Here is a 19,298-nt window from a genome sequence, read left to right on the forward strand (position 1 = left end):
TGCCCGGGTTATACAGGAGGAGACGAAATTATCCATTTAAATTTATACATCTTTGACAGCGTTGTCAAATTTAACATTTTTCTTTCATAGTTCGATTCCTCTCTCACTTTGCTAAAAAAAGGTATACAGTCGATATCTTGTACCGTTTTTGAGAAAATCGAATGTTATTAACAATGTACATGTATCTTTGCGATATTAACATTTTTGTAAAAATTTTAGTTTCTATGGAAATTGAGATGACTGTCAACAAGTATGTATAATTAGCAGTTAGATATTTGTCATAAATCATTTTGACACCATTTGTTGATTCAATATTTTAGCTATAAAGTATTTGCAGATAATCATCTAATGTATGAATTTGTAGAATGTAATGCTTCTGAAGCTGTTCGGATATACGCCAACAGCTTTCTAAGTAGAATTTGCGTATTTGGAGTGACGAAAACCCCCATGCTATTATTCAGACAAAACACCAACAAAAATTTATCAATATTGTATGGATGGGTATAAACTACTTAGTGGGACCACATATCATTGATGACACTTTAAATGGGGATAAATAGGTTAATATAGGTACATTTACTGCAAGAACACCTTAACCCGTTATTAGAAGACGTCCCTTTAAATATTTGAAATAACATGTGGCTTATGCCCGATGGTGCACCACCCCATTTTAGCAGGGCAGTAAGATCTTATTTAAATACCATATTTCCCGATCGATGGATCGGTCGAGATAGTCTTTTTCCGTTACCACCTCGGTCTCCTGATGTTAATCCTCTTGATTTTTTTCTTTGGGGCCTTCTTAAAAGTTTTTTTTATCAAACTCCTGTAAATAGTAGGGAAGAATTATTAAATCTCATAACTACATACACCAAAATCATTAGAAATGATCACCACATGTTATTTCGAGTACAGCAGAGGTGTTTGAGCAGAAAATGCATTGAAGTTCAAGGTGCACATATTGAACATCTTACTTAACAGATCTCTTTTTTAATTCTATAGAAACCAAGATTTTTACAAAAATGTTAGTATCACATTTTTGATACAATAAATATATGTTGTTAATGAAATTCGATTTTCACAAAAATAAGATATCGACTGATATACGGTATACCTTTTTTTTAGCAAAGTGAGAGAGGAATCGAACTATGGCAGAAAAATGTCAAGTTTGGCAACGCTGTCAACGATATATAAATAGATAATTTCGTCTGCTCCTGTATAATCCAGACATATTGAATATTAGTTTAAACTTGGAAATGAATATTACCATGAGTTACTTTAACTGCCTAAATTTCATTGTTGTTATGGGAACGACTTAGAAGTTATAATTGGAATATGTTTTTCAAACTTCTTTCTTTGAAGGCGAATAACTCCACAACGAAACCCGATAGGAAAAATTATTTTATGAAGTACTAAATCTATTTTTATCTCCTCTGTATACCCCTTCATTAAATAAACCAAATTGTCAAATAACGTGATTATTGCACATCAGCTATAAAATATTTCAAAATATCATTTAGAGCTAGCACGCGACCTGGCAACGGTGGCCGGTAAAAAGGGAATATGTTACATAAATGAGAGCACGCACGGCAGAAAGGCCGTGCCAGGCCGCCTAGTGCATGGTATCCCTTAAATCTTTATCTTGAATAATCGACAGACTAAAACGAATAGTGATTCTAAATTAATTTTAAACTAAATTCTAAGTCAATTATTACTAGTGCTGACATACAGGACATAACTTTAAGTGGAGATCAGTTTTTGAGGGGTAATAAATAGTACGCGTTCTCTTGAATACGAATCTGAAATTCTTTTTTTTAGTTAAATAAATAGTCGAGCTATAATTAGTTTTTTAATATGCACTTTAATACTTGTGTACGCCGCCACTGTAATATTCATGTTTTACACATACGTGAATTACAGGCAATCTACTATGCATGTGAAGGGAGATAGTATGCTGGTAAACGGTGATTTTCGCATTTCTAACTGTGAATTTAAATGTTTTTTGTCACTGGAAGCCATCAACAGACTAACTCGCGACGAATGATGTGGAAGTGTGCATGCGCTGCGACCAAATCGCGGCGATATTTGAGGTTACACTAGCTTCTCCAGCGGCAGGGCAAGAAAATTGCTAACAAAAGGTTAGGTTAGGTTAGATTAGGTTAGGCGATATTTGAGGTTACACTAGCTTCTCCAGCGGCACGGTAAGAAAATTACTAATAAAAGGTTAAAAAAATTAAGTTTTTACGCTGGAATTTGAAAAAATAAACTATTGATCCCTGTTTGTAAAGGACAAAGGAAGCCTCTGTATAAATATGACCTCCACTCAAAGTTACACCCTGTATAATATTTCGATTTGTTTTTCCTTTTTTCTGACAGAAATTGATACTCCGACGAACCTACCTTTTAATCGAGTTATACGTGTAAGGAAGGACTTGTTAATAAATATATAAATAAATAAATAAATAAATAAATAAATAAATAAGCATATAACATATTAGTACCTAGTGAAACAACTTAAATCAAACCATTTCATTAAAAAACTACTACAACTGAGCTGGATTAAAAATTACATCGTTAATTTTATATTTCCATATTGGTCTTACATGCTAGATAAAGTTTCATACAGTCTCGTTGATCTTGGCCATCTCTTGCTGCCTGGACGTATTTATAAAATCTAATTACCGCTGCATTAGTAGAAGTTGGTTTTTGAAGGTCTTTAGTCTCTCTGAAAATATTACATGTACATTATTATATTATTTTCGAAATTGAATAAATGCATTTAACTTTTAATAATATTTCTAAAAAAAATATGTTTTTCATTTTATTTGAAAAATGGTCTAATGTCAAATAATTGGTTTCTAGATTCAAAATGTCGCGGGAAATAAATTAATTTACATTCGCGATATTTAGTAAATATACATAGTTCTTATCAGTGTGTTTTATGCCTGAAGGCATATTGTAGCAATGACAATTATTAAAATGCAACTCATTTTATATTATATCTCACCCACATCTAGAAAGAATGTTTATCACATAGTTAAATGTAACTATTCATTTGACAATATATCTTGACTGGCTAGTTAAGAAGAAAAACCAGTGATACATTTGGGAATGCAATCAACAGTGCTAAGGGATAATATCTTAAAAACACTCTGTGTTTGTTGTCAAGCTTTCGGAAATGTTTATTTCCTTTCTCAATATATAAAACATGAGATTGTATTAAAAAAAACATCAAAAAAGAAGGATAAAAGACCATTATTAAAATTGTCAATTAAATAAACAGTAAAATACCAGTACTACAATAACTTATTTTATAAACAATTTTTCAGTAAAACAAATAATAAAAACGAAAAGTGACATTGCTCCTTTTGTATTTTATTAATCAAAGTTTTAGTAAATTTTCTATAGATTTTAGAGCAACGCTCAGAAAAATGTGTCATGTCACTGAAAGCAAAAGAAGTTTTAAATAATTTTATATAAAAGTTTGAAAATTTCAATGAAAAATGTATACACTATTTTTTGTTAGTTACTTCAGAACATCAATAAACTCAGAACATTCAATAAACAATAATTATTAAAATTTAAGGAATTATTTTATCACAGTTCTGGAAAATAAACTCGGACATTTTCCTTTTTCCAAAATTTTTGTATTATTATATTATTTCTCTTAACTACAAAATATGACGTTATTTCCATTATCATTACGGGTGCTCACAAGTTTCTGATTTCTGAAATTTTCCCAATTTAATATATTTCCGTTGTTCGCCGATTCTAATATTTAAAAACCTCGAAGTGTCGTCACAGTAATGTGTTTAATAATAATTACATTGTTGGGATTTCTTAGTTAAAAAACAAAAGTGCGTGGCACCCTTTATATGTGGTTCGTGTGTGGACAAACAGATGGCGCGAGGTGTGCATAAGTGTGTGAAAAGGGAGAACGAACATGAAAAGGGGAGTGTGTTACAGTCCACTATAGAGCACACATGTATTTTGCAAAACGTTGTAAAGTAAAAAATAAAGCATTATACCAGCCCAATTTTCAAGTGTCATTAATTTCAAAACAGTCTTCTCNGTGCATAAGTGTGTGAAAAGGGAGAACGAACATGAAAAGAGGAGTGTGTTACAGTCCACTATAGAGCACACATGTATTTTGCAAAACGTTGTAAAGTAAAAAATAAAGCATTATACCAGCCCAATTTTCAAGTGTCATTAATTTCAAAACATACATACATTTTAGTTTTTACAATTTTTTTCTAAGTTGGCTCACAAACTTGTAGCGAGTTATAGAACAAACCAGAAGACTGTCAGATATCATTTCTGTATGATGAATATAATTTTCGAAAGTAAGGTTTTGATGCACAAGGCCTCAAATTGTTTATAAAAGTGCTCTTTAAGATTTAGTGTATCATGCTCATTAGAGTCGCTCCTCTGCAATTAAGTATGAAATTTCAGGAATTTTAGCAATTTCTAAAGTTGTAAAGTTAGGACTTAGTTAGATGTCTTGATGATACCAATCTAAAGAGGTTCTATTTACTTCTCTACGATTTTGATTACCCATATAGGTAAGCCATCAAAATTGTTTTGAGGACGATTTCGGACTGCGCAAAGAGTACTATACACACACCCTGTAAAGGTATGTTATTTTCTATATACGGACATAATTTTTTTTCCTTCGCTGTAAATGGGTGGTGACGTCATCGATATTTGTTTGGGATTGTATTTTTTTTTGTTTTGTTTGTAATTGCTGTCACCTTTCAACTTATAATTTATAACAAAATAATAGTATATTACGTAATAAGTGTTGTAAAATGCATTTTACGCACGAATGGAAAAGTTACGTATTACACCACGTATTGCGTACTATACTTTACCTACGACCACTACTGTAAATACTTAAAAACACACCGTCTGCGATCAATGTAAGATTCCTATTTTACGTACGGTAAAAAAATCGCACAGCTTGGTAAACAAATCGTACAGTTTTCCTAGCAACCGCCTAGCAACGTTCAATACAAACAGTATTGTATTGACTGTTGCTAGGCGGTTGCTAGGAAAACTGTGCGATTTTTTTACCGTACGTAATAGGAATCTTACATTGATCGCAGACGGTGTGTTTTTAAGTATTTACAGTAGTGGTCGTAGGTAAATGATTTTAATGAATTAGTTGATATACTGCAGGGTTATTATGAATGTAATGTATAAAAAACAGTGTAGCGACTTTATATTAATATCGACAACGTTATCCTAATAGAATTTTTCCTAACAGAAGAAATTTTAGTAAACTTGAATTAAATCTAAGAAAGTTAAGATATAGGAAAATATGTATGTGACAATAACTTAATAATATTAATTAAAAAAAAGTACAATACAATATTAAACGCAAAAAAAATGGAATGAATGGTGAAATTTAATAGTACCTACTCTTTAAACTGTTGTCCATTTCGATACATAATTCGCATCTTCAAATTAACTGCATTTAATTTAAGGTTATATGGAATATTATTTATTGCGGCACTAATTCTGTCTTTCAACTGATCAATGTTATTTAGTGGTGATAGATAAACTTTTTACGAAACCCCACAGAAAGAAATCCAATGGATTAATATCTGAGGATCATGGCGGCCAATATATGGGTCCTCATATACCAATCCAGAGGTCTTCAAATGTAGCATTCAAATAATTTATGTTTTTGGGCATTATGAGGAGGTGCACTGTCTTGTTGGAAAATAATATGGACTCATTAATTGTTAATGCTTCCAAATACTCTTGTAACTGATCTCTTGTTATACCGTTAAAGAACCATCAAAGTAGTATATCCCCAACATTTTTGAACCTATGAAATCGATATTGAAAATGTCTCTCCTATAATGCTAGGATTATCATGGCTCCAATGCGCAATGGTACGATGTATTGCAATTAAACATGCCGTTAGAAAAGTTACTTTCATCTGTCCATAAAATTATTTTTGGAAAGTTGGGATTATTATTTACATTATTTAAGTACCAACGACAAAACTGTAGTGGTTGGTTCAAAGTCATTGTCATGAAGATGATGAACCAAATTCATCTTGGAAGGAAACAGTGTTTTTGTAGAATTTTATACACAACGTACTCGGTTAAATTATGATTCCTGGTTAATTCCCGTATGGAAGTATTCGGATTTTCTTGCACAATTAGATAATAGTGATTTACTATTATGATATATGATTTCAATGAATATGATTTCATTGGAACCATACTCTTTTTTTATTTAGCATTCCATACTGTCTTAGATATGCATCAAGTTTACTAAACTTTATTCCGTTAGGATAACCTTGTCGATATAATAGTAAAGCAGCAACAATGTTTTTTCTACATTCATAATAAACCTGCAGCATATCTACTTCCTCATTAAAATCTTTCATTTCGTTATAAACTTGAAAGGTGACAACAATTATAAACAAATCGATATGTCTTCTATTTGATATGATTTAGAAAGCGAGCACCGTAAAATAAAGTCAAAGTCTGAAAGTTTTCTCATTTTTTTCTCAAGAATTTCTTTATACAAAGGCATACAAATTTTATATGGTTGGAAAGAAAAAAAATAAATCAATCAAAACGCGCAAAAAAAATTATACAATCTCATTTAAAAAGAATATCGATGACGTCACCAGTCACCTTAGTGTCACGAAAAAAAAGTACCCCAGTATAAAGAAAATAACATCCAATTTAAAAATATATATACTGTACAGGGTGTCCAAAAATGGGTAACTGAGTTATAGCTCGAGGCCTTTATAATCATACAGACTATGTACGTATCCACGTCAAAATTATAAAGGGAGTACGTTAAGCCAATATATACTTTACATAGGAATTAAGTACAGGTACTTTAGATAACACTTACCTACTTAGCTCTGTTGAAAGAAGGTTACTGTGGGGACTATATTTTGGAGGGTTTTTGTACATACTACATATCAGCCTTTCCTTGCAGGATTCTTCATTGAAACCAAACACTTCTAATATTTTATCTATTTTCTCTAAAATTGGACTGTAGAATGGGTCATACGTAATTGTTGCAGCTTTAGAAATGTCAACTCCTTTCAGAAAAGGGGAATCGTTTCCATAAAGTTTGGAGTTATCGTAGTAAGGCTCATGCTTCTTATTTTGTAGGGGCTTTTGTTGCTGCTGTAGATGGTTTTGCGCCGATAATTGCAAACCTTTTTGGGAGGAAGCTAGAAATAAAAACATATGTTAATTGATATATGATATATATCTGTATTGTAATAATTGTATCTGTATTTATCACATTCTTTAGCATCTTTTTTTAATTAAATCTACTGCTTATAAAAACAACCCCTTTATCTTTAGGGGTAACTATTTATTTTTTAAATAAGTATTTTCATTTTCTTTTCTTTTCAATATTATTTAATTAATATATCTAAAAACATAATATAATATGTTCACATAACTGGATCAATTTACTCATTGTGTGGTATGATACTACAAATATAAAACTGATCATCTCTGTTTTTTTAAATGGATGACCCTGTAGATGCTTGCAATTTTTCAGCATAAATTGAAAAATGATCATATTATGTGCTGTATTTAGAATCAATAGTTATTTGTTATTCGATATTTTATTTAAATAATTGACCTATACCGAAAATAATCACTTCCTCTGAAGGTTTTAAAAATCCATTTTTGGAAAAAAAACTATTAACATAGCATATAAAATTGTAAGATGTTCTTTAAATGAAACATACAATATTTTTTATAATCTGTAGGTTTTTATAATTTCAATAATATAAATATGTCGTATGCTTTAATTCACCTAGGTACTCAAGCCAAATATGACATATTTATATTTTTGAAACCACAAAACAGGGTGTTGCCCTTAAAAAAAATTTACATTTAAAAGCCGCATAGGTAATGTTCAATTGTTTTTTCTAAAAATGAATTTTTGAAGTCACCAAAGGACTATACGTCTTTCTAGGAAACATTTCCTAATGTCGAAAATGAAAAAGTTACCAATTCCTGAATTTATAATTATTATCGTAATAAGTAACTCTTTTCATATGATTTCAATTCTCCACCATTCATGAGTTTAACTTTTTCGACTATGTTTTGTTATTTTTAAAATTATACGTTTTTGTTAACTTTAAGCTTATTCAAATTAACATTAAGAATTTTTATAAAATTCTTATACCGGGTAGTTCGTAACTAGACAGCTAACATGAAATGTTAGTAATATGTAAAATCAAATTTTACACATGAACAAAGGAATAACTTTTTTTCAGATCGGGTTTTGTTTAGGAGATATTTTAAAAAATGTAAAACAAGGCAGCTATGAAAGTAAAAGTTTGATTATTTGATAACTGGTCATCAAGTAATTATTTTTGTATAACGTTGAATGACTTTATGTTAGTGTTTCTTGTAAAATGCAGTCTAGTAACGAAGAACTTGCTGACGTTATTTACGTTTATGGGTAGTGTGATGGTAACACTAGAAGTGTATGTTGGGAATATAGTGTTAGGTATCCATATAGACCTTACCGTGCAGGTTTTTCTAATGTTCTAGATTTTTTTTGTGGGGAGCTGTTAAAAATAAAGTTTATGTTACGAGGCCCCCAACGCGAGAACTTTGTGAACGTATTACAGACACTTGCCGTAACATAACTAGGTAACAGTTACGAAAAGTAACAATTAATAGTCGTCGACGTATTGAAAAGTATTAAATCATAATAATAATAATAAGTTTCCTTTATTAATAATTTGAATAATACTGATATATTCAAATAATGCATGTGCTTCGTAAATAAATCTTCAGTTGGTTTAAAAAATTAAGGTTTAATTTACTGCAACACCCTGCATTCTATCACAACAAAAATTGGTATAGTCGGGTTTTAGATAGTCCTGAATAAGAATCCCGTACAGTCTTTGTTTAAAAAAATTGCTAATATTACTTCTCGTTTGTCCTTCCTATAAAACGCGTCTCAGTTGGCCATGACCTGGACCACGAAAATACCGAAGTTATACATTCTACTCCTTTTTCTGAGATCTATCAAACAAATAAAAAAATTAAACAAATCGGTCAACAAATAACAATTTTACATGGGTGGCTAATGCTTAAGTAGGACACACTGTATGTTATCATTACTGAATGTATATTATTTACTATAAGCTTAATATTTTACACCTGTTATTTCTTTATTTATTGGGTATTTTGCCACCTGTGAAAAAATGTAAAAAGTCAATCAATATAAACCTTTAGGTAAAAAGTTATAAAGGTAGTTTTAAAAATTTTACATTGAAAAAAGAAGACAAATAAGAAAATAAAATACACGTTACGCGTCACTCTGTTATTTTTACACACGTTATGAATCACACTGTAATTTATAGAAACTCGTTTTTAGGAATGTACCAATATAAATGTTACTTATGAATATTGCCAAACTCTAACCTGCATCTAAGCGAGGAAGAATCGTTCCAGTGGAAATGGAAGTTGCAAACGTGTCCGGAGGGCTTTGCAAAAATTGACTGAATTGTGCTGTACTATTATTGATCGTTGGAAGAATGGCATTCTGTGATATTTTAGAATTAAACATCATTGCAGCTTGCTGTTTTAATTTCTGTTGAATCTTCAATGCGTTACTTAGTTGCTCCTGAAGGCGGATGTTCTCCTCATGGATTTTTTGTTTTTGCATTTGTAGATGTTGTTTTATCTGAAATAAGAACAGTAAACGTATCTTCAGTGAATAATTTAACCTATATATTACTTTAACAGAAATTTATTTCTTTAAAATAGAAATATTTTGTAAAAAAAGCAATTATATAAATAGCCCACCTCTGCCTCTCTCTCAGCCATTAATACCATATTCTTTATTTCCGTTGGGGTCAATGGTCGTCTGCTCTCTGCCTGTTTAATGGGTCTTGTGCCTTGGTTTTGATTCCACACCCCTATTTCATTATGTACCAAGTCAAGATCATTTCTGTTGACGCTGTTTCTAGAACTAATTTCGGCATTAATAGATTCTTTAAGTACGACCCGCAACAAATTGTCATAGTTGAAATTGTACAGACCAAATCTGACCCTTGTGTACTATTTACAATATTTACATACTATAAAAATGGACAATTTCAAATTAATTTATTTTCAGAAGGATTTAGAAGTACAACCAACGCGTGTTTTGTAAAATAGGTACACTAATGGGCTTAAAACTTACAAAAAACGATATAAATGAATATTCCTAAATTTAAATACAGTAAAAAATTAACATTAGCCCTAATGCGCATGCTGCGAAAGAATAGCCTCATACGCAGGTGAGATCGTGTTGATATGTCATCGCTGTCATCATTAATGTATTTTCTGTACTACTCTTTGGTTTGTTCCATTTGCAAGCCATCCCTTTAGTAGACAAATTGGTGTGAGCAAAGATGGCAAGAGCTGCCAATGCTGTCATGCGGTAGCATGTATCTAGTCCTTTAGGATAGGTACAAGTGCATTTGGATATTTGTCCATAACTTAAAAAAAACTAAAAGCATGATATGTTTACATGAATATTCCCCACAGGTTTATAGATGTCCCCAATATTTTTGAACTTATGAAATCGATTATGAAAATAATTTCTTTCTCTTATAATTCTAGGATTTTCATGACTCCAATGCCCAATGGTATGATGTATTGCGGTTAAACATGCCGTTAGAAAAATTACTTTCATCTGTCCATAAAATCATTTTTGGAAAGTTGGGATTATTATTTGCATTATTTAAGTACCAACGATAAAACTGTATTCTTGGTTCAAGTCATTTTCATGAAAATAATGAAACAAATTTACCCTGGAAGGAAACAATGTTTTCGTAGAATTTTATACACAACGTACTCGGCTAAATTATGATTCCTGGTTAATTCCCGTATGGAAGTATTCGGATTTTCTTGCACAATTAATAGTAAATCAATTCTTCATTTTCATTGCAAGCATACTCTTTTCTTATTTAGCATTCCATAAAGTCTTAGATATGCGTCAAGTTTACTAAACTTTATTCCGTTAGGGGAAATTCTATTAGGATAACGTTGTCTATATAATTGTAAAGCAGCAACAATGGTTATTCTACATTCATAATAAACCTGCAGCATATCAACTTCCTCATTAAATCTTTTATTTTTTCATAAGTTAAACTTTAGTTTATTATGTAAACTAGCACTATACTGCGACTGTATATACAGGGTAGCCCATATAAAACGTACCGCAAGGCATTACAGGGTAGTAAAGAACTTTTCGGCAAAATCCAAAAACAGGTCAAATTTGTTTCTGAGGGGGACAACTTTTGGCTCAAAAAGCATACCAAAATCTTCAACCCCCTAAGTGGGGGTGCTATCCCCTAAATTTTTTCAAATGGGAATGNGATTATATGAATTTGTTTTTCTCCTTTGTCAGCACAGCATAACAGTGACACTAGGTTCTGTTTAGTTTGTTTTAAATCATGACTAGCTGTACCTACCTTTTTACTTTTTGAGATAAGTAGGTATGATATATTATATATTTTTGGAAAGTGCATACGACCTATTTTTAACTAGGTCATGGCCAACTATCGTTTCAATAAAAAAAAAACAATGTATAACTCGGAAACCATTAAAGTTATTATTAAAAACTGCCACTAGATTCTACAGGGTGTTTGGTAAGTCGATGCATTCCTTGGAGGAGGTTATAGTACAAGTGATTTGTGATATATTTCCTTGATATACCATGTTCCGAAAACGCTTAGTTTCCGATCTACAGGGCGTTAAAATTTTAATAAAAAAATGCAAATTCAAAAATATTGCGGAAACCGCTCAGAATATTTTAATGAAATTTTACAGGCTTTGACAGTTAACAACAATATACGTGTTACGATAAAAATATCGTTTACAGTTTCACCAGTGGCTTGCGCACAGGCACGTCTCTGGATATTTTTAATAAAAAAAATGCTACGCCACAGATTTTTCTTAAAATAAGAATTATTTTTGAATTCCTTGTTCAATTTGGAAGAGAAAAGGTATCTCGACTGTTTTTCTTATGAGGCACCGTTTTCGAGTAAATAAATTAAAATCGATTTATTGCATGGCGTAATCCGGTTTCAATAATTTGAAAAATAGGTGTCGCTATATAAAATACATTCGAAGTAAAAATTGTACTACTATTTCAATTATTATTTATTTGGGAACCACAAGGGCGTCCCGCAAGTCTAAATACCCTACGTACGGTCTTACTAGAGAAGCACGGATTAGGCCGTCGCGGTCTGGGTTGAGCTGATCGCGGTCTTTTACAAAATCAGTCGCATTTGGAAATCGCACATAATCCTCCTCGCTCTCTCCTTAAATAGTTGCTTTATTGTTTTAATATTTAAGAAAATGAGTTCTATGGAAGAGGTATTTTTATTGGCTCTCCTATGGTCTCCCGATATTCTTTAGAAAAGATCGGTTGAGAACGCGATGCGAGCGAGACGAGCTCGGGAATGTTTAGTGCGAATGTATACATTATAAAACATGGGAAGGACCTTCACCGCGCGCGGTCGAGACTAGCATGGTCCGCGATGCGACAGGACAACGACCGCCTAATCTTTTGAAAAACATTACCCTGTCTAGTCGAGGGTAAGAAAAACGGTGGTGATGAATTCGTAGACTGAACCTCTACTACCAGACCCGTGAAGAACCATTCCTGGTACTCGGTCTTGGGTCTGCGAGGGCTCGTCGGATCAGATTTTTTTTATGAATAATAATAAATTATATGCCCAGGACCTACCCCACGGGTAAAATCTACCCCAACACGCAACAGGAAAATATACATTTTAAACATTAAAAAAAAAGGACTAGTCAAGGTTTCATAGGGATTTCGAGGACGTGGTGGTATTACCCTCTTATTGGGATCTCGTTGCATGGACTATTAAGAATGCCATAGAACATAAGTATAGCTTTGTAGAGGATATGATGTGAAAAAGTAAGGTGATACAAGTTCATACAGTTTTATACAGGGTCAGTTTGGTGTAGGGATCTGGGAAAGTAGCAGAGATACTAAAAAGCTTAAATGAGGAAAGATGTGCAGTTTTATGATCCTTATTAAATGTTACTTTCATTTTTTGAAAAAACGTCATGGCTGACTAGATATTTGGAGAAATCCGATTTCGGTCAATTCCTTCAGATTATATATATATATATATATAAAGCATAAAGCATTTTTTGTACATAACCAAAAGAAACAAAATTTTCTCCTTTTTCGATCAGCTTCTTCTCTTCAAAGTAGGTATACAAAAATTGCACTCACACTAACTGATCTTTTAGGTATGATAATATATCAAAAATTGTTACAAACGTTAGGAGCAAAAAATCACAAAGTTGACGTAGACGTAACCATAACCAAACTTTTCTTGTATGATATCCTGTTGCGAGACTACTTTGCTCACTTCACATGAAATTATCTTTAAAGCGCATGCCCAGTAACACTGATATAATTTTAATTTATTAATTACTATAAAACTCAATATTGTTCTATAAATTTAAATAGGCATATAAATTCTGTAAGTCTTCTAATTTGTCACTTGGGATTTGAAACTTCTTAAATATTTCTAATATTGTCAAAGAACACATTTTTTGGAACTTTTGTTCACAGTACATAAGGTCGAAAATCCATCTAGTAAAAATACTGAGAAATTCTTCATGACAATGTGCACTATGGCATTGCCTATTATTTGGCGTATGTGACGTCACTAGTAAAAAGTTCTATTATATCAGATGTTATATTTATTAATGAGAGATTATTAGAATACTTTTTCTTTGAATCTGGAGAACAAAGTGATGTCAAAACTATGGCAAATTTATTATCTGGGATATTATTGCAAGCAGAAAGATACGGTTCTCTTGAACCTTGACCACTTTTTGAGAGAAATATTAAAATATTTTCGGAATTATAAACAAAACATTATAATTTTGGTACTTTCAGTAATCCCCTAGGGTTATACTATTTTTTCTGAAATATTGAAAATTTATCTTATAGACTTTTTTTGCTCATTTAATTTTGCTAATATCTCTAACGCTAAAAATATATAACAACGTTACGTTTTTATAGGAAAAGGAAACAATGGTTGACCATAGGCTAATTAACAGAAAGTAAAATGTTTCTGTTTACCCTACTGATTATATGAATTTGTTTTTCTCCTTTGTCAGCACAGCATAACAGTGACACTAGGTTCTGTTTAGTTTGTTTTAAATCATGACTAGCTGTACCTACCTTTTTACTTTTTGAGATAAGTAGGTATGATATATTATATATTTTTGGAAAGTGCATACGACCTATTTTTAACTAGGTCATGGCCAACTATCGTTTCAATAAAAAAAAAACAATGTATAACTCGGAAACCATTAAAGTTATTATTAAAAACTGCCACTAGATTCTACAGGGTGTTTGGTAAGTCGATGCATTCCTTGGAGGAGGTTATAGTACAAGTGATTTGTGATATATTTCCTTGATATACCATGTTCCGAAAACGCTTAGTTTCCGATCTACAGGGCGTTAAAGTTTTAATAAAAAAATGCAAATTCAAAAATATTGCGGAAACCGCTCAGAATATTTTAATGAAATTTTACAGGCTTTGACAGTTAACAACAATATACGTGTTACGATAAAAATATCGTTTACAGTTTCACCAGTGGCTTGCGCACAGGCACGTCTCTGGATATTTTTAATAAAAAAAATGCTACGCCACAGATTTTTCTTAAAATAAGAATTATTTTTGAATTCCTTGTTCAATTTGGAAGAGAAAAGGTATCTCGACTGTTTTTCTTATGAGGCACCGTTTTCGAGTAAATAAATTAAAATCGATTTATTGCATGGCGTAATCCGGTTTCAATAATTTGAAAAATAGGTGTCGCTATATAAAATACATTCGAAGTAAAAATTGTACTACTATTTCAATTATTATTTATTTGGGAACCACAAGGGCGTCCCGCAAGTCTAAATACCCTACGTACGGTCTTACTAGAGAAGCACGGATTAGGCCGTCGCGGTCTGGGTTGAGCTGATCGCGGTCTTTTACAAAATCAGTCGCATTTGGAAATCGCACATAATCCTCCTCGCTCTCTCCTTAAATAGTTGCTTTATTGTTTTAATATTTAAGAAAATGAGTTCTATGGAAGAGGTATTTTTATTGGCTCTCCTATGGTCTCCCGATATTCTTTAGAAAAGATCGGTTGAGAACGCGATGCGAGCGAGACGAGCTCGGGAATGTTTAGTGCGAATGTATACATTATAAAACATGGGAAGGACCTTCACCGCGCGCGGTCGAGACTAGCATGGTCCGCGATGCGACAGGACAACGACCGCCTAATCTTTTGAAAAACATTACCCTGTCTAGTCGAGGGTAAGAAAAACGGTGGTGATGAATTCGTAGACTGAACCTCTACTACCAGACCCGTGAAGAACCATTCCTGGTACTCGGTCTTGGGTCTGCGAGGGCTCGTCGGATCAGATTTTTTTTATGAATAATAATAAATTATATGCCCAGGACCTACCCCACGGGTAAAATCTACCCCAACACGCAACAGGAAAATATACATTTTAAACATTAAAAAAAAAGGACTAGTCAAGGTTTCATAGGGATTTCGAGGACGTGGTGGTATTACCCTCTTATTGGGATCTCGTTGCATGGACTATTAAGAATGCCATAGAACATAAGTATAGCTTTGTAGAGGATATGATGTGAAAAAGTAAGGTGATACAAGTTCATACAGTTTTATACAGGGTCAGTTTGGTGTAGGGATCTGGGAAAGTAGCAGAGATACTAAAAAGCTTAAATGAGGAAAGATGTGCAGTTTTATGATCCTTATTAAATGTTACTTTCATTTTTTGAAAAAACGTCATGGCTGACTAAATATTTGGAAAAATCCGATTTCGGTCAATTCCTTCAGATGCGTGTCATTCCGTTGCTATTTATTTTACAAAAAAATTTTAAATTACAAAATTTCAGGTTTTTGCAGTGTTAATGAGACAGTGTGGTCAAATTGTTCGTGTGTACTTTCGTTTTCAAGTTATAACATAAACTCAGGCCCGGTCTGGCCAGGTCGGGCAGTCGGCAAAACCCGACTTATTTTGGGAGATAGGCCCCCAAACGACTAGCGAGGCGCCAAAAGTATAAGAACATTTTCTATAAATTCTTGTGATATAGCCACCGTAAATTGAAAGAAAAAATAAGAATGTAAAAATGAAAATTGAATCTTTTATAGAAATGTGATTTTCCCAGGTCAAAAAAATACAACAAGATAGAAAGAGAGAAATAAATATATATTCCAAACCGCAAGCCCTTTAAACTAATAACTCCTTTTACCATATAGCCGTATAGGTAAGTTATGTGCTCGGAAGAAAAAATGAGAATAGAAATAATAACCGAGAGCTTTAAAATTTTTTAAAGCCCTCGGACTATGTCCAAACTATTATTGATTTCCAGTATCTTGTATCCTGGGTCGATAGGTTTAAGTTTATTACCTATATTCATATAATTTTATTTATTTTTATTATTATTTTTATTTATTAATTTTAAAACCAATAATAGTTTGAACGTAGCCTATAGAGCTATAGCGTAAATAAAATCTGTGAAAACGGCATGAGTATTGCAGTGGTAAGTATATTCCTACAGATAGCGGCATAGCGCTTGAAATGAGCTTTAATTTGAACTGCAATTAGATATTCGTAGATTGCACTGGAGCCGGAGAAATGACAATTCAAAGTCACCTATCCCAATGAGTTGTTTTCTGTTAAAAATAAATATTTAAAAACGGAAGAAGTACTGCATGGGTAAGAATATTTAAAGTATATTTTTAATATTTTAAAGATGGTGCTTGAAATAACTTTGCTTTAATTTGAGCTGCAAATAGATAGAAGAGTTTGCCTTGCAAGCTCGATCCAGATGACAACATGTAAATAGCTTCTGTCATGTCTGCCGCGTTTGCGCGTTGCACGCTGCGTGAGTGAGACATAATCAATTTATAAATTAAAATTTGAATGAAATTTTTATTACATAAAAATCGTAAAGCCAAACTTATTTTTGCAAAGGTAATCACCTTGTAAAGAAACTTGCAGGTATAAATGCAATAAAATAATAAATGAAGAAGCTAGAAAAGTCAGTTTTGACGAATTTTGGAACACTGGAGATCAAACTCGGCAGTGGGATTTTCTTGTAAGGTGCGTGACACAACGAGAAAAAAAGCAGGTTACTGTACATAATAAATATTCCAGAAGGAATTTCTCTCGCAATTATAAGATTGTCAATGACAATAATGAGAAATAAATTTGCAAAACGATGTTCTTAAATACGCTTACAATTTCTGAAACAGTTGTAAGCACCGCTTTGCAAAAAATTGGTGAAGATGGTACTGTAGAACGGGACAGAAGAAGAAAACACAACTCTAGACCGCATAAGAACCCGGATGCTCTAATAAAAAACATTATGGAACAAATAAAACTTTTTCCACTTATGCCTTCTCATTATACAAGAAAAAACTCAAAACGAATGTACTTGGAAGAAGTTTTGAGTATTTCACGAATGCACAGAATGTATTTAGAATATGCAAAACAACAAAAATGGGATGCAGTAGCTACACTCAGACAATACAGGGATACTTTTAATTCGAAATTTAATATAGCTTTCTTTAAGCCAAAAAAGATCAGTGTTCCGTGTGTAGTGCCTATAAGAATACAGATCCCGAGAAGAGAACAGAAAAAATGGAAGATGATTGTAATAATCATAATTTAAACAAAATTGCGGTTCGAAATCTGAGACATTGATAAAAATTTTCGAAAAATGATAAATCTCTAATAACAGCATGCTTTAATTTGCAGAAGGTGTTAGTAACGCCCAAGTCAAAAGTCAGCGATTTTTATTATAAAAGTAAAATCGCAACATACAACTGTACAATATATTATTTAGGGAGCAGTCAAGGCTATTGCTATGTATGGCATGAGCAAATATCGAAGAGAGAACCGGATGAAATTGGAAGTTGTTTATGGATCTTTTTACAAAGTGTTAAAGAAAATGGCATACGAAAGGTTATTCTTTATTCCGACAATTGCGGTGGTCAAAACAGTGATCGTTTTGTTTTTGCGATGTTTGCTTATGCACCAATGACTTTGTATTTGGAAATAACACACCATTTTCTTGAAATTGGCCACACGCAGAATAAAATGACAGCATGCATGCTGTGATTGAAATTTAAAAAAAACGTCACTCTGCTATGTACACTCCTGATAGTCCTGATCAGTGGATCAGTCTAATAAAATGGCCAAAGTTACTGCCCCACAGTACAAAGCAAAAGAAATGTCTCAAGAAGATTTTATAACTTTTAAACCAATAGTAAAGAAACAAAACTGGAAAAAGATATTACTGGAGAGGCTGTAAAAATCAGCAAAATCAGAGAAATCCACTGCAATCCATAGTCTCCCATTAAAGTATTTTTTGTGTATAATTTTGGAGAAAATCATAAAGAACTAGACTTATAAACAAAAAATACACGCAACCGCGAAGAATATTAATTCAAGGTTTGTTGCCAATTGATAAAAAATTAAGCGGTCTTTTGGGTCTGTGTAAGGCTAATTTGATACCACCGCTGTATCATGGATTTTACAACTCCCTTCGGCCTGCTAGTAAGACTGACCACCAGGAAGAAAGTAATATTGACCAGGAAGATGACTATGACTCTGAATCGTAATAAATGTTCCTTTTGTCATTATTGATTATTAACAATCATTTTTTTATCTAAAAATAGAAAATGTTTAATTTTTCTGTACCTTATTAGTGTAGCAAGTTGTTTCTCAATAAAAATTTTGACGACGAAAACTGTAGTAATTCATTCAAATGTGAGATATGACAGTTTTCCTTGGGAGAGACCGGGCCTGCATAAACTTCAGGTTTTTTAAATGTAAACCATAGTTAGCTATTAGCTAGACAAAATGTATTTTTTATGCTTTCCAACGATATAATATTTGGTATGGTTATCTTGAAAAAATGGGAGAACTGCAGCCGTTTTTAACTTTTCAATTGCTCGCCGACGTAGTTGGCTGTGAAAACAATCGAAATGTTTACTTACAAGGCTTTTAATTACTGTAGCATTATTTGACAGTTACTTTTCTTTCTTAAAATCTTAAAAGGCGTTTCAATTGCCAATGACAATGAATTTTTCAAACGAGGAAAAGCGTGATATTGAGTGTTATATTCATTGTAATAAACACTGTGTTCGAGCTGCACAGCAATACTTCGAACAATATTTCGATCGTCGACAGCCTAGTCTACCTACATTCAGAAA

At 32.4% G+C, this 19,298-nt stretch overlaps 1 protein-coding gene across 1 annotated transcript in view; it reads right to left on the reverse strand.

Moving 5' to 3' along the window:
• Positions 1 to 2,505: 2,505 nt before the first annotated feature.
• The window catches only part of LOC108914016, a 35,726-nt gene continuing 18,933 nt past the window's right edge, over positions 2,506 to 19,298 (reverse strand). Inside the window, exons 3-6 of the mRNA XM_018719707.1 lie at positions 9,819 to 9,984; positions 9,435 to 9,696; positions 6,880 to 7,207; positions 2,506 to 2,722 (exon numbers count right to left, since the gene is read on the reverse strand). Of these exons, the coding sequence (XP_018575223.1) occupies positions 2,578 to 2,722; positions 6,880 to 7,207; positions 9,435 to 9,696; positions 9,819 to 9,984 (901 nt within the window). The 3' untranslated portion in view covers positions 2,506 to 2,577. The remainder of the gene's footprint in view (positions 2,723 to 6,879; positions 7,208 to 9,434; positions 9,697 to 9,818; positions 9,985 to 19,298) is intronic.

Source organism: Anoplophora glabripennis, unplaced genomic scaffold (assembly GCF_000390285.2).
Source record: "Anoplophora glabripennis isolate ALB-LARVAE unplaced genomic scaffold, Agla_2.0 scaffold999, whole genome shotgun sequence".
NCBI lineage: Eukaryota > Metazoa > Arthropoda > Insecta > Coleoptera > Cerambycidae > Anoplophora > Anoplophora glabripennis.